General features: G+C 41.6%; 1 protein-coding gene across 3 annotated transcripts in view; it reads left to right on the top strand.

Moving 5' to 3' along the window:
* The window catches only part of ZNF462 (zinc finger protein 462), a 137,953-nt gene that overhangs the window by 71,299 nt on the left and 45,356 nt on the right, over nucleotides 1-21,298 (top strand). For 2 of the 3 annotated variants that reach the window (XM_075316664.1, XM_075316670.1), the window contains exons 6-10: nucleotides 5,101-5,219; nucleotides 6,156-6,185; nucleotides 13,081-13,260; nucleotides 15,857-16,124; nucleotides 18,353-18,489. In XM_075316664.1, coding sequence (XP_075172779.1) covers nucleotides 5,101-5,219; nucleotides 6,156-6,185; nucleotides 13,081-13,260; nucleotides 15,857-16,124; nucleotides 18,353-18,489 — 734 coding nt within the window. The remainder of the gene's footprint in view (nucleotides 1-5,100; nucleotides 5,220-6,155; nucleotides 6,186-13,080; nucleotides 13,261-15,856; nucleotides 16,125-18,352; nucleotides 18,490-21,298) is intronic. The other variant, XM_075316676.1, reaches the window with a different exon arrangement.

Here is a 21,298-nt window from a genome sequence, read left to right on the forward strand (position 1 = left end):
AAAACAGAAAAAACCCATTATGGTTCTGTCAAGCAAAAAAACAAACAAAATGCTTATTTGGTATCCTTAGGGTATGTCCGCGCGCTCCATTCTGGAGTTGACAAAAAAAAATGCACCCTCTGGCAGACTTGACAACTGTAAACACTGCATTTGACAAAAAAACCCATGGTAAAAATGCATGCGTTTTCGATGCGTTTTTGTCAGTGCGTTTTTTATAGGAGAAATAAAATATGGTAGGATAGGATAATTGATGGATAGCTAGAACAGATAGATAGAAAAAATAGATAGTTAGAAAGAACATATATAATAGAGAGAACATATAGAATAGATAACAAGAAAACATATAGAATAGATAGAAAGAAATAACAGAATATTTTGATAAAGGGTGTTTTTTTTAAAAAAAATTTTTTGTAAAAAAATGACGTGATGTCCTTTCCCATTTTTCATATTCAGCACAGGAACAGCAGCAGCTGCAGGCTGCAAACTTCAGCTGTCTGCTGTACCTTGGCTTGTTATGAAAAATAGACAGGATCCCATGCTTTTTTTTTTTAATTATTTGATTTAAAAAAAATAAAATAAAAGACGGGTCCCCCCATTTTTCTAAAACTGGCCAAGAAACAGCAGTCAACTAGGGGCTACTATTATTAGGGTGGGAAGGCCCATCAGTATTTGTCCCTTTCCAGCCTATCAATAGCAGCACACAGCCGCCCCAGAAGTGGCGCATCCATAAGATGCGCCAATTCTGGCGCTGGGCCTGGCTCTAATCCTTGCCCTGGTGGGGTGGCAATTGGGGTAATAAGGAGTCAATAGCAGCCCACAGCAGCCACTAAGTCCTAGATTAGTGATGGCAGTCATCTATGAGACCCCACCCCCATCACTAATCTGTAAGTTAAAGTAAATAAACACATACACCCCCAAAATCCTTTATTTGGAATAAAAGACAAAAAAACCCTTCTTTCACCACTTTATTAACCCCTAAACACCCTTTCAGGTCCGAAGTAATACACACGAGGTCCCACGGCGATTCAGCTCTTACATCCCTGTCCTGTGACAGCAGCACCGTAGAGCATGACTGGCCGCTGACAGCAGACAGAGACAGAGCTGCGCGATGAGAATGAACTTAGGTGAACCTCTGATGTCAGTGCCGCGACACAGGCAGTAGTGCGGGGCCCGCAGCTGTGACGTAAGCACAAGGTAAAGGACTCCAGCTGTAACCAGAAATCACCTGAGTGACGTCCCGCTGCTCGCGCGGCTCACTTCAGTCACTCGGGTGATTTGCTGTCACAGTTGGAGGACTCCAGCTGTAGCAGCGGCTATCCTGAGTGACATCACCGCTGATAGCGTGACTCACTTCAGTTGTTGGGTGGAGCACACAGCAGGCAGTCTTGTTCTATGGTGCTCGCTGTGACTGTCAGATGTAGGAGTGCTGGAAGCATCGTCGGACCTTGTGTGGATTACATCGGACCTGGGGGGGTGTTTCGAGGTTAATAAAGTGGTGAAAGAGGGTGGCTTTTTTGTCTTTTATTTCAAATAAAGGATTTTTTGGTGTTCATGTTTATTTACTTTCACTTACAGTTTAGTGATGAGGGGGTGTCTTATAAATGCCTGCCATCACTAACCTAGGTCTTAGTGGCTGCTGTGGGCTGCCATTAACTCCTTATTACCCTGATTGCCACCGCACCAGGGCAATCGGGATGAGCTGGGTAAAGTCCCGGAAATGTCGCATCTAATGGATGTCGCAATTACAGGCGGTTGCTGGCTGATATTTTTAGGCTGGGGGGCTCCCAATAACGTGGGTCTCAACAGTCGTTAAATACCAGCCCTCAGCTGTGAGACTTTATCTTGGCTGGGTATCAAAATTGGGGAGAACCGCATGCTGTTTTTTAAAATTATTTATTTATTTATTTTACTGTACGATATAGAACCATCCACTGGCGGCTATGATTGGTTGCAGTTAAAGAGCTGTCACTCAGCTTGGGGGCGGTCTGACTCCAACCAATCACAGGGAGAAGCAGTGAATATGTAATGAGGCTAATGAGTGGGTGCAGTGAATATGTAATGAGGCTAATGTGCCGGTAGGGAAGAAGAGATGCAGCAGGAGTAATGTGACAGCCGCGCCGCGTCCTGATCGGTAATTATTATATGTATAATGGGAAGGGCACCACTCGTCAGGATCTCCTAGTATACAAAATACACAAATACTATAACCAAGAGGAAAGAGTATACTATAGAAGGGATCACCAGCAGTTCAGTACTTAGAAAAAACTTTATTTGGAATATAATGTAATTTGTCACGGCTCATAGAACACATTTTGGACACATAGAGAAAACACACACATTAAAAAACATTTAAAAAGCCTTACTAGGCATTTGCAAGAACCCCTAATTCGATTTTAGCATATCTGACAGACAAGATGATAAATATTCAGTTCCAAAACCGTATTTTGCGGCACCATAAATTGGGGGGGGACCGCACGCTGTTTTTTTAAATTATTTATTTATTGTACTGTACAATATAGACCGTTGCCACCGGCGACTGTGATTGGTTGCAGTCAGACAGCTGTCACTCAGTGTGGGGGCATGTCTGACTGCAACCAATCATAGGCGCCGGTGGAAGGAGTGAATATGAAATGAACCTAATGAGCGGATGCAGTGAATATGAAGTGAGCCTAATGAGTGGCCGGCACTTTCAGAAGCAGGAGACGCCGTGACAGCTACGCCAGTGATCGGTGAGTATGAAGCAGAGAGAGACAGAGAGAGAGAGAATGGAGAAAAGTTGTTAACCTGCGTTTTTGTTGATAAAAATGCATCCAAAACACAAGTAAAAGGCAGAGCAAATGCACAGCTAAACATTTTGGATGTGTTTTGACACACCTCATTCATTTCAATGGGTGGAAAATGTTCACAAACGCAATGAAGAAGTGATATGCTGCTTTCTTTTAGGCAACGATTTTGACAACGCTGCCGAAATAAAAGCAACAATTTCTGACTTTTCATAGCCTTTGCTGGGGAAGCAAAACACATGCATTTTGTCAATGACACAGTGCAGTTTAAAACGCAACCAAAACGCAAGAAAAAACGCAACGTACGCACATGGCTTTACACTTGTACCAATTCATAAAATTAGGCTAATTTGTTACTTTATCGAAGAATAAACAGAAGGAAAAAATATCTCATGGTGAAATGGCTTTCCCTCTAGAGTTACCGTATTTTTCGGATTATAAGACGCACTTTTCCTCCCAAATATTTGGGAGGAAAATGAGGGGTGCGTCTTAAAATCTGAATATAGCTTTACCTGGGGGGCCTGTCTGTGCGGCGATTGGGTGCGTTCAGGCGGCCAGGTGCCTGTGGCTGCGTGCGGGCGGCAGCCGGGTGCCTGTGTGCGGGCGGGCGGCAGCCGTGTGCCTGTGTGTGGGCGGCAGCTGGGTGCCTGTGGCTGCGTGCGGGCGACAGCCGGGTACCTGTCGGTGTCGGCTGCCTCTCTGTACGGGTGGGCAGGCGATCTGCTAGCTGCCACTCTGTGCATGCGGGTGGCTGTGGGGCAGGTTTCCCAGTGTGTCTGCGGTCCCAGTTTCAAATGATCAGAGAATTAGAAACAGCTGCAGCATAGTGGTGGATACCACTACCTTTACCACTACCCTGACAGTCTTAATAACAAGTTGTCTGATGAAGGCCACCTGGCTGAAACGTCACATGTTGCTTTAAGACTTATGGAATAAATTCTTTGTTTGTATCACCATTTGAGAGTGCTTTGTTTCTAATTCTCTGGACATATGGTGTGGAAACCTACAAGTGCACCTCAACATCTCTTACACTGTGGCTGTGCCTTATCCTGCTACCAGTTTCAAATGATGGCACTGGGAGTCAGCGCGTGTGCAGATGGAGCTCTTGGATGAGATCTCCATCTGTGCACGCGCCGCTCCGGGAGTCAGTGTGTGCACAGATGGAGCCCTTGGATGAGAACTCCATCTGCGCATGCGCCGCACCGGCCTGCTGCACCACTCACTCGCCACCGCTGCTGATGCCACTACTGACTTGCGGCCACGGACCCGCCGCGCCTGCCACCACTGACCCGCCGCGCCTGCCGCCACTGACCCGCTGCTGTGCCTGCCAGCACAACATCTGCCTCCTGTGACCCCGCTTCACCACCACTGCTGCCGCCCTCCGTTAAGATAGCACCGGAGTATGAGACAGACCCTATTTTTATTTTTTTTTATCGCTAAATTTGGGGTGCGTCTTATAATCCGGTGCATCTTATAAAGCGAAAAATATGGTAATAACCTATAACCAGTATGTTATATTATACACCAAAATAAAACTCATCCCGTAATAAACAAGAATTATACAGATTTATCAGCAAAAAATATATATTTCTAGATCTTGAAATCAGACAGTTAAAAAAATCACCTGGTCCATATGGTCCAGAATGCATTAGAATTTCGATCTACAACCCACTGTTTTATGTCATGCACACATTTTTGTGACAAGACTGTTAATTTAACACTACCTAACATACAATTTTGCTATGTAACAAGGTTTCAGTTCCCAATAAAACATAAATATGGACACCTAGCGCTAATGAAATAGAGACTTTATGTCTCTTCACTTAGATATTACTTTACGTGCTAACAGTTTCTTATGTGAGCAGTTCGAGGTCAATTATGAAACTATTTTTGCCACCACAATGTTTTCCCCTAAATGTGTTAAGATAACGGTGATGTTACTGTTACATGTCGTCCCACACTAGTTTACACCACTTAGATCATTTGGTGGGTAGTGACACTTCTCATTTATGCTTATTGTTTGTAGTGATCATCATGATATTTTTCCATTGTAAAGAACAAAATGAAACTAATGTTTAATGTTAATTTACATTAACATAAATACCATCATTATTATTTCTGCCTTTTTGTAGTTTACACTTATCTAACTTTTTATTAGTTCCATTGCTGTTATGACCAAACTTGCATCTGAAATTGTTAGCATGAAAACCATGCATTCTATGCCTGTAATGATATTTCAAACAACTGAATGGTTTGGAAAATTCTGTTAATTGGCCTTTACTACTGTTATATATATTACTTCTTCTTTTTCTTTTAGCCTTGACCGTCATATCCAAGATCACCATGGACATAACAAACCATTTAGATGCAAACATTGTCCTTTTAAATCTTCTTACAAAGGCCGTTTGAAAACGCACATTTTGAAAGCACATGGAGGTAAGTAATTGCACTGCCCTGTCTTTGTTTTTTAATTTCATTTCTCTACTAATAAGAAAAAAAGATGACTGTAGTCATGTATGAGGACATGCATTATAAAACACGTGCATGGCCTACCTTAGATCTGAGATATATGATAAAAGTAACCTCAGCACTGAAGATGAATGTAGTAGGTTCAAACCGATGCAAAAGTCTTTTTCATCTGTAGTGGAAACAGGACTTGTCATTGGTACATGTGAGTGGCGGTGCTAGGAAAAGAATAGCATCAGAAATCACATGTAATTAAGTCCGACTCCCATACGATACAGATGAAAAAAAGACTTTTGCATAGGTCAAAACATTGGATGTTATCTGTCCTTTTCTGTGATTTAATAAGATATCAGATTTAAGCACAATGTACTGCATTCATCTTCATTACTGCTGAGGTTACTTCTGTAATAGATATAACTGGACCACAGTCCTTTCCTCAAGCATGAAATAATTTGAACAGTGTTGCCAGCCTTACTTCCTCCATTGAAAAAGCTGTTTATCCAGATACCATTAATAAACAAGTACTATGGGCTGGATATTCTTTTTATTTTTTAATATGGAGATGTGTGCGAGAATATAGGTTACTATCATCTTGTGCCCTGCCCGTCTGATAAGACGTATATCACCAAAAAGGAACATAGAACATCAGTTTCATACCTTGGAAGTTGCCATATTCAGTTCAGAGTCCATCAGTGAAATGTGCATTCAGGGACTTAAACAGAAGTCGCGAACATAGACACTGTAAAATGCTGTGTGAACTGGCCCTTATGTTTATTGCTAACTTACCCCAAAAATATACTTGCTTATTTCTAAACATTATTTACCTTGAGTATGATAATTTTGCAATATCTCATGGTAAAAGCAGATTGGAAACTGATGTCAACTTGGTTTATTTTATCACTACAGTTCCAAATGTGTCAAAAAGCATCCAAGAAGGTAAGGGGGATTCATGGTTTTATGTAAATTCAGCTTATTATAAAGGCATAATAAAATTGGCATCTTACAGTATTAATGACATTTCGATTATATTTTGTGCAAAATTTCTTACATATTAAGTGCAGTTTACTATGCTTTCTAAAAGTTAAGGATGTCAGATCCCAAATCACTCCTGACATATGCAAAAGTGACACTATAGCAAAGCCAGGTAGGACTGGGTAATTTCAGCCTTTGCAGGGTTTGATTAGATGCACCTGCCTAGCTTTTTATTAGAACCAGGATATGGGTTCTCTGGGGGGAGGGCCTGGATTGCTGCTCAGATGAAAGACTGTGGTCTGGCTGCGAGCAAGAGGTGAAAAGACCTCGTGGTGCTGGTCTCTCTGACCGGATCTCAGACTGAATGTGGACTTTGAACCTGTTAGGACTAAGACACACGGCATGAAAATCGGACCGAGTGGAGTACGATAAAACATCGCATACTCGCAACTCGGACCAATATTAGCCTATGTGTCAGCACCCATGAGCGATTATTTTTTCGGCCCCAATCGGATCGAGAAAACAATCGCAGCATGCTGTGACTGTAATGCGAGACCTTCTGTGGCACCAATTCACGTATATGGGGCGAGAGAAAGATCGCACTGAACTCGCGGTACACCGGTGTACCGCGAGTGCAGTGCAAGAATGGCAATAGTCGGCAACGGAGGAGAGAGGGAGATAAAGTCCTCCCTCCCCTCCTCTGTGCCGGCCAGCCCCTCCTCAGCAATGGCCTGCCCCTCCTCAGTGCCTGCCCGTCCCCCGCAGCTGAGGTCCGATCGCATGATCGGACCTCAGTCGCAGTGACACTCGCATGACACTCGGCTCCTGCTGTACTGCCAGCGTCAGCCGAGTGTCATGCGAAGATCACATTAGTCTCCGTGTGGCCCCGGCCTTATGGTGAGCCTGAACTGACATTCCTGTGCCTGATGCATGAACAATTTTCCTTTTGTTATACATTTGATTTGTTTTTATGAGTTATGAACTGTTTATGAACCTGTAATAAACTGCTCACTTTGTCATAAAACAATTTTTTGCCTGTGTGAACGCTAACAAGCTACCTAAAAACTAGTGAATCCCTACAATTAGTGTTTGAAGTGTGTTTTGAAATCCCAAGGAGAACAGATGATTGCTGTGTGGAAACTTTTATGTCCTGAGTGAAAACTACTACATTACAAACTCAGGCTGGAAGTATGGAGGAGCTGAATAAGCAGTTAGTTCAGGTGCAGTAGTAGCAACAGTAGCAAATACAGCAGATGTACCAGTAGCAGATGACTGGTGGAAGCTGTCCGGGCCAGAGAGGCGACACTTTCCACCAGCCAAAGTGACAGTATTCATGTGAGGACAACATTGATGCTTTCCTGTCTGTCTTTGAGAGTGTAGATCAAAAAAATTGGTCTGCACTCTGACAAGTGGGTGGTGGTGCAAGTGAAAAATGGGTCCAATCCAAGATATTAAATAAATTCACTGCACTCATAGATTAATATAGAGATAGACCTGGCTCACTCGACGTGGGGGTGCTCTGGAATAATGAGTCCAGTATAACGAAAAAATATATATCCGGCACACCACTATGTAAAAGAGGAATCTTGGAATTGGTTTGAAAAAAACATGGATTTATTGTGTATGTACAGGAAAGTCCGTCCAACGTTTCGATCCAAAAGGATCTTTCACAGGGACAATAGGACCTGAAGTATAAGAGGGTTGTCAAATCGTATTAGTACAGATGGTCATCAAAATGTACCAGAAGGATGCGTAAGTGGTCTCAGTAATTCTACTTAGTGATATAGTGCTAGGGGAGTGTCCAACAAGAACGTGTTGTGGTCTTGTGTATAGCAGGGAAGAATCCGGATCACTGGAACTAATAAATGTTAGGCACAGAATATCGGATGGGGAAGCCGATCATGCCACTGAGTGGGTCATATTAATATAATTCCTTTATATAACGTGATCGGAGATATATCGGATCACTGGAGATCCACATTCCCACCAACGCAGTTGCAGGCTTCCGTTCACCTAATCTCTGCCGGCAGCACTGCCATTCCTCCTCTCTGGAAGCATTCCTGCTCTGCTTGTTATAAGGGATTTTCCCCCAGACAAATTGGATCCCTCTTCTGTAGGGAACTGTTATATGTCTTCCTAACAAAAATCATTACCTACAAACCAGCCGTATACCCAGTGATACGCACTTAACAGTGACCGTCAGAGTGCCACTCCACGCCTAATATTTATGCCCTATCTACCAGCAAGGTTTCCCCTTCTCCGATCACGTTATATAAAGGAATTATATTAATATGACCCACTCAGTGGCATGATCGGCTTCCCCATCCGATATTCTGTGCCTAACATTTATTAGTTCCAGTGATCCGGATTCTTCCCTGCTATACACAAGACCACAACACGTTCTTGTTGGACACTCCCCTAGCACTATATCACTAAGTAGAATTACTGAGACCACTTACGCATCCTTCTGGTACATTTTGATGACCATCTGTACTAATACGATTTGACAACCCTCTTATACTTCAGGTCCCATTGTCCCTGTGAAAGATCCTTTTGGATCGAAACGTTGGACGGACTTTCCTGTACATACACAATAAATCCATGTTTTTTTCAAACCAATTCCAAGATTCCTCTTTTACATAGTGGTGTGCCGGATATATATTTTTTCGTTATACTGCACTCATAGATTGTGATGCAAAAAGTTTTCCAAATTTATTGAGGCGACTGTGAAGTCATTACGACATTTCGACACCGCCTGGGTCTTAGTCAAGAGTCGCTTCAAGATGGGTGCCTGGGATATGGAAATTTGAGTGGGTTAATAGCGTTTGGTAGAGAATACCTTGAGGATAAAGGTCCTGGGTTTAGCCAGCGCAGCAGCGCTGTGACTGGTGATATGGTGTACATATCTATGAGTGCTGTGAATTTATTTATTATCTTGTCTTTGAGAGTGTGGCAGAGAAACTGACCCCAGAGCAATGGGCAGAGGTCCTGGCGTGTATCTTACTGATGAACCACAGATTCATACTACGATCTTGCCCTGCAGGATGGCAAGGAGTACGGAAAGCTAAAAGCGGAGATTTTGGCTCATCTGGGTGAAATCCTGACAGGGCACAACAGGTGCACCACTGGGGTCATCATAGGGACAAGCCTCCCCATTCCCAATTCACTGACCTTCTTCACCTGGTCCAAAAATGGTTACAACTTGAGATGCTACACAGCGCATATGATGGAGAGAGTGGTGATCGACTGGTTTTCCACGTAATACCTAAATCTATACAAAGCTGGGTTGCACAGAGAGATCCTCAGAATGCAGGTGACCAGGTGAGCCTCGTTGAAAGACGCACGGCTGTGGATAACTCCCTGAGCCGTCAAGGGAGCCTGAGGTCACCTGTCTGCAATATCCAAAATAAGGAGCCCATGACCACCTCTGAGGGGTGCCCAAAGACCCAGGAAAAGTCAGATCCAGGCTCAAGGGGTACATCTCTTTCCATTGTCTGTTGAAAGTGTTGTGCCCCAGGTCATATATCAGCCAACTGTCCCCAGACCTTAGAACCAATGGACTCCAGCATAGGCTAGTTCAACTTCTACTTCGCCTACCCTGCCTGCAGTGCTGTTACTCACCCTGGCAAGGAGCCTCAGGTTTGCTGGTTAAATATCAGCAGTGTGCAACTAACTGGATTTTAGAACTCTGGAAGTTTTGTGACCCTGGTACACTTCTACATGTGCCACTTCCACACTTCTACTTCTCCAATTCATATGAATCTGGTAGGCATCAGGTGTGGTCATGGAAACATGAAGAACCTACCTGTGGCCCAGGTTGATATTGGCACATACTATGGTTCTGTGTCCCACAGAGTGGAGAGGGAAACAAAACTTGTAGCACCCTGTAATTATTGGACGTGATTATTTTCTTCTGTTTTGAGATTTGTGGGGGAAAGAGGTATTGTCTGGTAGTTTGGCTGACAACCAGATTACAGCAATAAAAACCTCATCACATGCCAAGGCCGACAAGTTGCCATTGTCTGTACGAGTTGGCAATAAGGAGATGGAAGCATTCCCTAAAGTCACTATTCCTTAATGAGAGGTGTCCAAGGAAAACTTTGCAACCCCTCAACTCAGGAACTTAACTGTAAAAGGTGGTGGGAAGAAGGTAAGGGGGTTATATTTTGCTCTTTTGGGGCAGGGACCTGATAAGCAGGCTCTGCATCTGGCTAGCTATAATGATCTGTTATGTTGAGGAACCAAAGTGACGGGCCAGGTAAACGTGTGCCTCCTCAAGGCTGAAATAAGACAAATAAAGCCTGGGGATCGTATACATCTGAGGGTTCCCACAGTGGGGTGAAAGATCTTTGCCAAGTGGCAGGGACTCCATGTAGTGATGGCAGAAGGTGCCAACCTCTGGCTTTGGGCAGAGGGAAAGGGCATGAAGCAAACCAGGTAGGACTGGGTTAAATTCCAAGCTCTGAAAGTTTTGATTAGATGCACTTACCTAGTTTTTTACTAGAACCAGGAAATGGGTTCACTGAGTGTTCAGTGTGCTGGGGGAACAGAGCAATGTGTGGTTCTGCTGGTAGCTGCAGAAAACCGTTTGCTGTCCGAACTGAGCAAGGAGGAGGGCCTGGATTGCTGCACGGGCGAGAGATTGTGGTCTGGCTGTGAGCAAGAGGTAAAAAGACCTCTTGGATTGGTCTCTGAAAGGACCTGGGAAACTGAGTGTGGACTTTAAACCTCTTATGGTAAGCCTGATCTGACCTTGCTGTGCCCGATGCATGAACTGTTTTGGATATATTATATCTTTTATGCCTAGGATTAGGTTATTTTTCTTTTTTGTGAATGCTTATGAACCTGTAATAAACTGCTCACTATTGTTCTACAAGAACCTTGTGTCTGTGTGAATGCTACTCAGCTGCCTAAAAGCGAGGGAATTCTTATAACACATTTTGGCATACTTTTGGCCCACTAAACCCGATGCTATGACAATGTGTACATCAGGAGATTTTACAGGTGTATAAGTCAACAAAACTCCACAGATGTGAATTTAGTCTTATGGATAGTTTACACCATTGTATCCAGTCTAGACAAAGTATTCAGTTTCCCAAAATGTATTTTTTTATTATAGAATGATTTATGCTATAGTTACCTGAAAATAGAAAACCCTTCACAATAATTGTAAAAGTCAATTTTTGTACTATGGAAATGTAGTTTGTGAATTAATAAGCCTCTTTTAATCTAGGGTTGGATTTGATCTAAAATAAGACATCTATAAGCCTTTAGTTTTAAATTTTTCGTTTACATGTACACTATTACACTGATTAGCATCTAAACTTGGTTAAAAAAAAAATATTTGAGTGACCAAGTTATGGATGCCATAATGGATTTCCTAAATCATGACACGATGACAAAAAATAAGCAAAAAGATAAATAGGTCATCAAAGCTAAATACTAAAAAATAACAATACCCTCTGTATATTAATGGCATGCTAACCAAAATACTGTACATACAAAACATTTGATTTGAAAAGAAAAAAAGACAGACATACAAAAGATCGTTTGCACTTCCTATGTTTAAACAATAGAGATTTTATTATGTAACTAAAACAAAAGACTAGACAAAACAAATAAAAATATTAAAATATGCCATTGTGCCTGAACCTGTTTTCGAAGCCAAAAACTGGCACTGGGATGCAGCCCAAGATAACCAATAGAGCCATATAAATATAATAGATACTTGAAATATGTATGAATAGACAATACCCCTGTGATCCCAAATCACATAGTATTTAGTAAAGAAGAAAGGTGCAATGCACATATATAAAGACAGTAAATAATGCAATATCAAAAGAATTTAAAAGAAGTCAGCAGTAACTCTGTGCAAAAAGTTGCCATGTTCATAGTCACCCCGGTAAAGTGGCTCATAGGAAAAGCATTATCTGGCAATGAAGACCCAAATCATCAGTATAAAAGGGAACCTGACAGCTGATACATGTTGCTAAAATCGTCAGCAGCAATTATCAGCCACTGATACAGGTGAGCCCATGTTCGCTTCTTCCCACCCACTGGCTTGGAGTGACAGGTCTGTATCTATTAGGTGCACATAAGCAGAGACCTGTCAGTCACTATAGTTGCTGGGTATAAGCTGCTTGGGCCCTGCATGTTCAACTAGTCTGCCGTGCAACTCGGTGCCCTATTAACGTACCGTATTTTTCGTATTATAAGATCCACTCTTTTTCACAATTTTTTGGGGGGAAAATGGGGTGCAACTTATAGGCCGAATATAGCTTACCGGTGGGGTGGGGAGGGAGCACTGGGGTAGTGGAGCAAGGTCACAGGAGGCAGGTCTGTCGCTGCAGGAAGCCGGTGGTGGCACAAATGGGGTTGGTACTGTGGGCCCTGGGCTGGAAGGAGGGTTTGCTGGCAGCTCTCTGAGATCTCGACCTGCACATGCGCTGCCTCCGGCACCATTCTCCAGAAGTACATCACAGGGAGATCAATGGGGTCTGCCGCACATTTCAGCGACATCCCCTCTTCCTATCATATCATCACCCCACTCATGCTGCTGCCGGCTTCCTGTAGCCCCACACCCCTCTCCCCCCTTTCGGTAAGCTACATTCGGCTGATACAGACCATAAGACTACAAGATAAACCCCCACTTTAACATTACAAATTATTATTTTCCTCCCCTAAATTTGGGGTGTGTCTTATGGTACGGTGCGTCTTATAGTCCAAGAAATACAATATGTTTTTCTCTGAAACACAGCAGTGTAAATGTTACAATCCATGCTATAGATGCTGCATGCTAGGTAGGTTCTTAGAACCTGACATAATAATCACACTTAATATCCTTTCTTATTAATTTTAGGTGAACATGGCTACAAATGCTCATTTTGCCCAGTAACAACAATAACAATCAGCCAGTTAAAGGATCACTCAGTGACAGCTCACGGGAAAGCACTTACATTGCCAAAACTGCGCAGTCTGCTTCCTAATGGCCCACGTGCTAAGCAAAGCTCACGGATTGGAAAAGATTCTGGATTACTTGGTAAGGACCTCACAAAGTGATGGCACACGGTTTTGCATACAAATATGTATTGTGATTATGCATTCTTAACTTGCTGTTCTTAAAGTTGCAGAATTCTTATTATAAAGTGTGATAAATACTGAAATAATAATTTTAGGTGTTTTGGGATTTCAGTTATTATAGATTACGGTAAAGCAACAAAATATAACCTGATTTTCTCCCTGCAGCCGCACTCCCAGTTAGAGTCCTGCACATCTTGGCACTACATTATCATTGTGACGCAACACACATGACATTGCGCTAGCCAGCCAATCAAAGGAACAGCCAGGAATACTGGGAGCTAAGGAGATTGGCAGGCTCTCATCCAGAGGTCACAGATTACTGACCTGGCTAATGAACCAACAGGGTTCTGCAGATTGATTCTCCCATCTCTAATATGTACCTATAAACCATACATTTTATTGATTTTAATAATCTTTATTTATATAGCGCCAACATATTCCACACCGCTTTACAATTTAGATGATCTGCATAAAAATGTAATATCTTTGTGAATGTATTAATAACTTCTTATATACTGATCATGAGATACATCTGTATTATGGAGCTCAGCTTCATTTACATATCTGCTGGTTTGTTCTGTTCAGACAAGGAATGCTGGGAGATTGAATGTAGGAAAATAGACTTGTTAATGCAGCTCTGGACTGTAATACGGTCTGTAACTCATTAAATCTATGTAGATTAAGTGTATCAAAGGGTATATATTGTATGTTTATCTGAATATACTTATGTCGGACTCTCAGCAGCTCTTTCTGGACAGCAGTGCCAGTCATACATATCATACATAGGTGTAGTGGGAAGGAAATATAGTGTGTATAAATAAGATATTTGCATGTATTGTTGAGGGCACATAGAAGAATTAACTCATCTTAGTGTCAGATGCACTTTACTCATGGGTAATTGTAGATCTTTCTCTCATAACAATAAATGATAGAAAGCTTTGTACCGTGCCGGTGAAAGCTATTTCATTATCTCTATAAGCAGCCTAGGCAAACAACATTTTTATGAAGGTCAGATCTAAATGATTACAACAGAGGATTGCATAGTACTGCAATAAAGGAAGTTCAGGCAAGGAAATGGTGTGCCAATACATGTTGGCTGGCAGGTTAGAACCTGATTGTTAAAAACTGGAAATTCAGTTGGTTTAGGCAATTTCCAAAGAAATAAACTAAAATCTTTACATATAGACTTATTGACTAACCAGAACCCAAGTGTTAAGAAAGCTATATTTACCACCGAAATCTACCTCCGCTTTAGCAGCTCTGCCACTCTGCTTGTGCAGACAATGACATCATGATCTGATTTCTAGAGCCACTGAATGTCATCAAGTGGTGACACCATTAATCTCTGCCGAAGTGAAAGTGATCATATCCCAACCATGAGACACTGCTACAACTCAGTGGCTTAAGCAGACCGGTCAATGGTCAGGGGTGGACATAGTAGATGTGGAGCTGAACAGGGGCCCAAGAGGTTTGGGGGTGCATTTCTACCTCTAAAGGAGGGGGGATTGTATATTATGATGAACTATTGGACTACAAAGTGTCCATATATTGTTCATACACAGGGGCACTCATCTGTCAGTGTCCGCCAGTGTCACCAGATGGCATAAATTAAACACTTCTGGTCTGGTGGAGATTGTTGAAGTGCCTGCGCTGGTGCATGGTGGGCAGATTTTAGTAATAAGCTTGGCTTTTTTATTTCTTTTATCCTGATGGCCACGGACAACCCTTTTTAATGATAATTGTATGACTTCTGCAAAATAATTGGAATAGCGATATTGCATGTATATAAGTATAGAATAACGAAAACAAGCACTACTTACATTACTGCTTCACCATGACCCTCGTGTGCAAAGGTATTACAAATTCGATATGTTATGTGTGAGTAGACAATACAACCTTCTGATAATTACAAAAGTATATTTTCTTCCTCCATGGTTATATAATAAAAAGTAGCAGTGTTTCTTACATCCAGTTTATGGCATGGTCTTATGGATGTCCATAGAGAAAATACTATTGGCAGTTACTGATGTATGGCATTTAATAAAACTCACCACTGCAATATTAGGAAAACTCTCAATCCATGGCATTGCTACAATTACTGAGATCCGTGGCGTTGAGAAACACCATACTTTAGCATTTTTTTTTTAGATTTAATTACTGTCCTTTGGTAACTATTCACAAACCCAGATATCATGTACAAAATAGTCCTGATGTATATACTTTTACTTAGGATGATTGTACATGCATTACATATTTACGTGTTCTGTTTTGTAAAGTACTATTGGTACTATTGCTGTAACCCATAGGATCAAATCATAACTATTTCTCCACTCGTACAAATTGATTATCATATACACCATAATAGTGACTAGCCTTATTAGGTGTCATAAAATAATGGCTGTTTCTTATTAGCTGTTAGCTGGGCTATGTTCAGTTTGTATACCATGACTTTTCATTGTGTTGCCCTATCTTTTGTGGTTTGATAATTGTTAATGCGTTTGTGCTGGTAGCTTTGTAAGTTAATCTTTGACCTTCTTCGTTTTTGTCGTTCCCAGAATCATCATATTTTGAGCCACCAGATGTTCAGCAGCAGCTCAATCATTACCAGTCAGCTGCTCAAGCCAGAAATAACAGCAACAATAGTCCTACTCCTCTTCCTGTGGCCAATATTGCCCCTGAGCTAAAAGAGGAATTTGTCCTTAACTGTGAATTTTGTGACTTTTCTTCTGGTTACATTCAGAGCATTCGTCGTCATTATCGAGATAAACATGGAGGAAAGAAACTGTTTAAGTGCAAAGATTGCTCTTTTTATACATGCTACAAGTAAGGAAACACTATTTTGGAGTATTACTTCTACTTCTAACTTTTAACTACTGAATAGACATTATAAATCTGTGCAGCCTAATTATTTAGATATTATGTCCAGAGTTGATAAAGTATCCTCCGAATGCTCTGCTTAGAGTTTAAACCTCCAGTGGTAACAGAAAAAAGTAAAAAGACACAATATAAAGTATATGTTTTCTTAATTCTACCATATTACAATTGTTTAGACATGTCTACCCAAAATTACATTACAATTTGCTCTCTAGAGGGTTGGCCCTCTCAAAGACAATGGCCATCATGCATAGTATATGACTGTATGACTGAATTTAAAGAAAATCAGTCATTTTTCCTGACATAATTATAGTAAAGAGAATCTGTCAGCAGGATTTTGCTACCTCATCCGAGAGCAGCATAATGTAGGCAAGGAGATTCTGAATCCAGCAATATATCACTTGGTTTACTGTGTGCAACCGGTCTGACACAATCAGAATTTTTAGATTTAGCTATTTAGCTGAGCCCAAGGAGCTGTCCCCGCCCACACCAGGCTCTCTTTAGACATTGTACATTGACAGTGAGGTGTCAATCAGACGAGTGGATGTGCGGGACTGTTGTGTGTGTGAAATTGTAGTCCAAGCAATGAGAAGTCCTGCCGCTTAAACAAAGATAGTAACTAAACAATAGATCAGACCTTGACAAGACAGGTATCCTTGAATACTATGTTTTCACCCTTGCAACATGCTGTCTTCACTTTCATAGCAAAAACCTGCTGACAGATTGTCTTTAATGAGTACTTGTATCATTCATTTAAAAATTCTAGCACAGCTTTCCTTATAGCTCTGTGTCATGCAGTTCTTCTGTTATTTCTGTTAGAAATGTAGAAATAAACTGACAACTGGGGGTTACGAGTTGGTGGGAGTCTGTGCACACTCTGAGCTTGTCCTATCAGGGCCAACACTGATTGACCAGGCACACCACTTTTTGAAAAAAGATGCTTTTGAATTGTCATTTTATGTAGTATACAAGTTTTACCAAAACAGATGTGCAAGCAGAGCTGAAAAGTCTACTTTAAATCTGTCACTCTTAGGAAATCTGGCCTGGATAAAGGATGGTTTCCTCAATGAGTTATATTTTTAGAGCAGTCTTACTGTATATAATCTACATTAATTATAGTACAATGTGTAGAATAATATACACATAGAATAGCCAGTGGTCTGCTATAGGACCATCAGAGTATATACCTTCATTATCCTTATAACTTAACGGAAACAAGAAAGGAGCACATACAAAACCAAAATTACATGTTTGACAATATAAATTATAAAATTTATATTGTGTGTAAACAGAAGGTTTTCTGGAATTAGGGGCATTTAGTTTTGCAGGCAAAAGGCAGAGCGTTTTGTGTTTAGACTTTATACAGCATACTGACAGATTAAAAGAAAGTTTTCTAGAATGCCATTAAGAGTGAATTGTGTCACATACAAATTTACCTTTACTCATTTTTATATTACCCCAGTTTTTTGATAATACTAAATTTCTGCAGTGCCTCTATGGCACTTTCAGTTGCTGAATCTTGACGATATAAAATATGTACACTGCCAGGATTCCGCTCTGTTGCCTGCTCAGAAGGTTGTCACGTGACTGCAAGTATTCGATTTACAATACTGACTGTCATGTGCTGGTTCTCCTGCTATGCTCAATGTTCTATTGAGAGAAGCAGCTGAAAGATGGGAAGTTAGTTGACACCTCCCCAAAAGTATGCAATCAGATACTAGGGTTTATGTCATGGTCACTCGAGTAGTCAAAAGCATCCATTTTTCACACTGTCAAGATTCAGCTACTGCCAATGCCATAGTGGCACTACAGAAATATAGTTTTATGTAATCCCTTTTGTGATATGAACAGGGTTGTGAATTATAGCTGTCAGAATCTCCTGGCCGGTAAGGTTGGCCTGACAGATGAGGATGTACTTTGCCACCTCTTTACTTCTGTACATATGTAATGAAATAGACATGCAGCCCAGGCATCACATTTCAAATTTGTGCAAGCAGGAATCTTTCATCACTTCAAATATTAGGTCAAATGTCCTCTATTTCTTAATCTCTGAACACATGTTTAATATTAAATTTACCAAGAAGTTATTGTAGCACTTATGGTGGATACTTCTTTAAAACTGTGTACAGAAGACTTAGTGACTGTGTGACCTAGATATTTTGATCTTCCTTTCACAGATCTGCTTTTACTATGCATGTTGAAGCTGGCCATTCCACAAGTCCTGAGGAAGGGCCCAAAGACCTCCGATGTCCTCTCTGTCTGTATCATACCAAATATAAACATAATATGATAGATCATATCGTCCTTCACAGAGGTAAATGATGTATTTTGCATCATGTAAATTTTCTCTCCCGAATATATTTGGAAATCATAACTTAATTATTTGCTTCTTGTATTCATTTTTCATATATTTTACTTGAGTAGACTAATGAATTCATTTATACTGGTAACATAATAATTATTCTCCTCTGGTTGGACATGTAACACTGCAGGAGATATTTTAGGACAACTATTAGTAGAACCAATTCCTCTAAGAAGCAAAAGAAGCAGCCGTGAAAGAATCTATGGTAGTATAATCAGTATACAGACCTTACAATGTACCACCACACCAAACTACCTTTAACGCACAAGCTTCCAATATTTAAAACAGAGCTTTTCCTACTGGCTTTAAAACTAAAAAAACATAAAACACATAAATGCATCAAAGTCTTTATGAATATTTAATACTAGTAGATAACCTATCCCAGGATGGTGACTGTAATAGAAAATGCTTGAAAAGACTTTGTTATCGAAACATTGCTGTTTTGTGTGACCTTTATGGATTAAAAATATGGACTGAATCTTCACCCACTAGGATGCTGTCTACTTTTTTTACATGGTATGTAATAGAAAATGCATCACTCCCCTCCCCCCTACCTTGGTGCTGCCCACATCACGCTGTACATGCAGAACTTTGATGTGGATGATAAATGCAGCAGGAGCAGCCGGCCACAGGTTGGTGAAAAAGGAGCAGCTAAGCCAAACATTCTGGTTAGTCTAGCGTGAGCCGCTCTCCTCTACACTGCTGAGTGAAGGGCATATAGCACAATAGAGTGAGTTTGAATGAGATGCCCCACCCCACACTCGGTACTGCCCACATCACACTGTATATCTTTATACAGCACTCCGATTGACTGTAGGAATAGCAGGAGCAGCTCTCCGCTACACTGGTGAGCGTGTGACAAGGCATTGTTTTCCGTCAACTGCCACTTACTGGCTAGTGAATGTGGACCACAGCTTCCTGTACAGTTTATTCAATTAGGTGTTAAGTCCCTTTCTATTGGCCCACATATACAAATGCTTCAATGAGTCATGTGGTCATACAACCATATGGAGGCAGTATTTCAATTGCAAACCAACTGTTACACTGTGACTATTAGGGTTCCACCCAACACCAAGGAACCCCCAAGTGCCACCACAAACAGGGTACACCGGAGACACTTAAACAATAGTGGGCCCCGCTGATAGGGAGAGGGGTGAAGGGATACTCTCTGAACTTACCTGAAGCTGTTACTTGAACTTCCTAGCATCCATATATGGGTTCTTTCACCCCGTCGCTAAGTAGGATACCTAATCCCTCGCTAGCCCTGCACCCACCCTCAGTAGTGAGATGGCCAACGACAACACTGGTCCCACCTCTGCACTAATACAACATAAGGAAAGGAAGACAGACGTGAAAACACAAAAGGATAAACACCAATTTCTTGGTTGTAGTCAGACACCAGAACTGCAGCCTAAACCACCTCTACAGGCAGGAATTCAACAATGCTGCAGTAGCAGCAAGGCTACTAGAGCAACCTTCCTCCTCAGTGGCAAGTATACAAGTGTGAATTATATATATGTATATGCAACAATTATACAATTTCTACTATGTCTGTGAAGAGCTCTAGGCACACCAGAGTATTCCAAGTGGGCTCTAAGCACAAATAGGAAGACATCTTCTACAGACAGTCCTTTCTGTTCATTCCCCTTTAAAGGGAACCTGTCAGCAGATTTGGGGCCTATATGTTGCAACCACCACCAGTGGGCTCTTATATACAGCATTCTAACATGCTATATATAAGTGCCCAGGCCGCTGTGTAGAATGTAAAAATGACTTTATAATACTTACCTAAACAGTCGCTGCGGTGGAGTTGGGTCATCTGGGCGTCTCCATTCTCCGGTGCCGGCTTCTTCTCTTCATCCTCCTTCTGAAGCCTGTGTGCATGACGCATCGTACGTCATACACACTCACCGGTCCCGCATAGGCGCACTACAATACTTTGATCTGCCCTGCTTAGGGCAGATCATAGTGCACCTATGCAGGACCTCAATGGCAGCTAGTGTGGATGACGTAGGATGCGTCATGCACCCCAGCTTCAGAAGAAGGACGACAAAGCTGGCCGAAAGAGGAGGCGCCGGCACTGGACAACGGACAACATCTGACCCAACTCCACAGTAGCGACTGTTTAGATAAGTATTATAAAGTGATTTTTACGTTCTACACAGCGGCCTGGGCTCTTATATACAGCATCTTAGAATGCTGTATATAAGGGCTCACTGGTGGTGTCCGCAGCTTATGGGCCCCAAATCTGCTGAGAGGTTCCCTTTGAATACTCCTCATAGTGGTCTCAACTATTTTCCCTCTTGCTATTGGTAACCTAAACGTATTTTTAAAAAAATGCTTTTTGAAGTGAAAGATTAGGAATCTGGCCTGCCAAGCCTCCTTGTCGTTATTTCAGTGGCAGTTCTGACTTTGATACTATACTATAATTTTTTTGTACTTCTTAGCTGTTTACATAAATACTGTGTTTTTCACCAAGAATAAGACCTCCCCTGAAAATAAGACCTAGCAGGAGTTTTCAGGGATGCCTAAATATAAGACATCAAATGAAAATAAGACCTAGCCGCGGTCAATAATGGAGTGTCATGTAGCGGTAAAAAAGTTAAAGACACTGCAGGACACTTCATTATAGACAGCGGGCATCCCCTAAAGAAAGAAGACAGAAGACTCCCCGATCATACTCACCAGACGCCAGAGCAGGTGAGCGCATCAAGGTCCTGAGGCGGAACACACACACATCACACACATCAGATCACACACA

Source organism: Anomaloglossus baeobatrachus, chromosome 1, assembly GCF_048569485.1.
Source record: "Anomaloglossus baeobatrachus isolate aAnoBae1 chromosome 1, aAnoBae1.hap1, whole genome shotgun sequence".
Lineage (NCBI taxonomy): Eukaryota > Metazoa > Chordata > Amphibia > Anura > Aromobatidae > Anomaloglossus > Anomaloglossus baeobatrachus.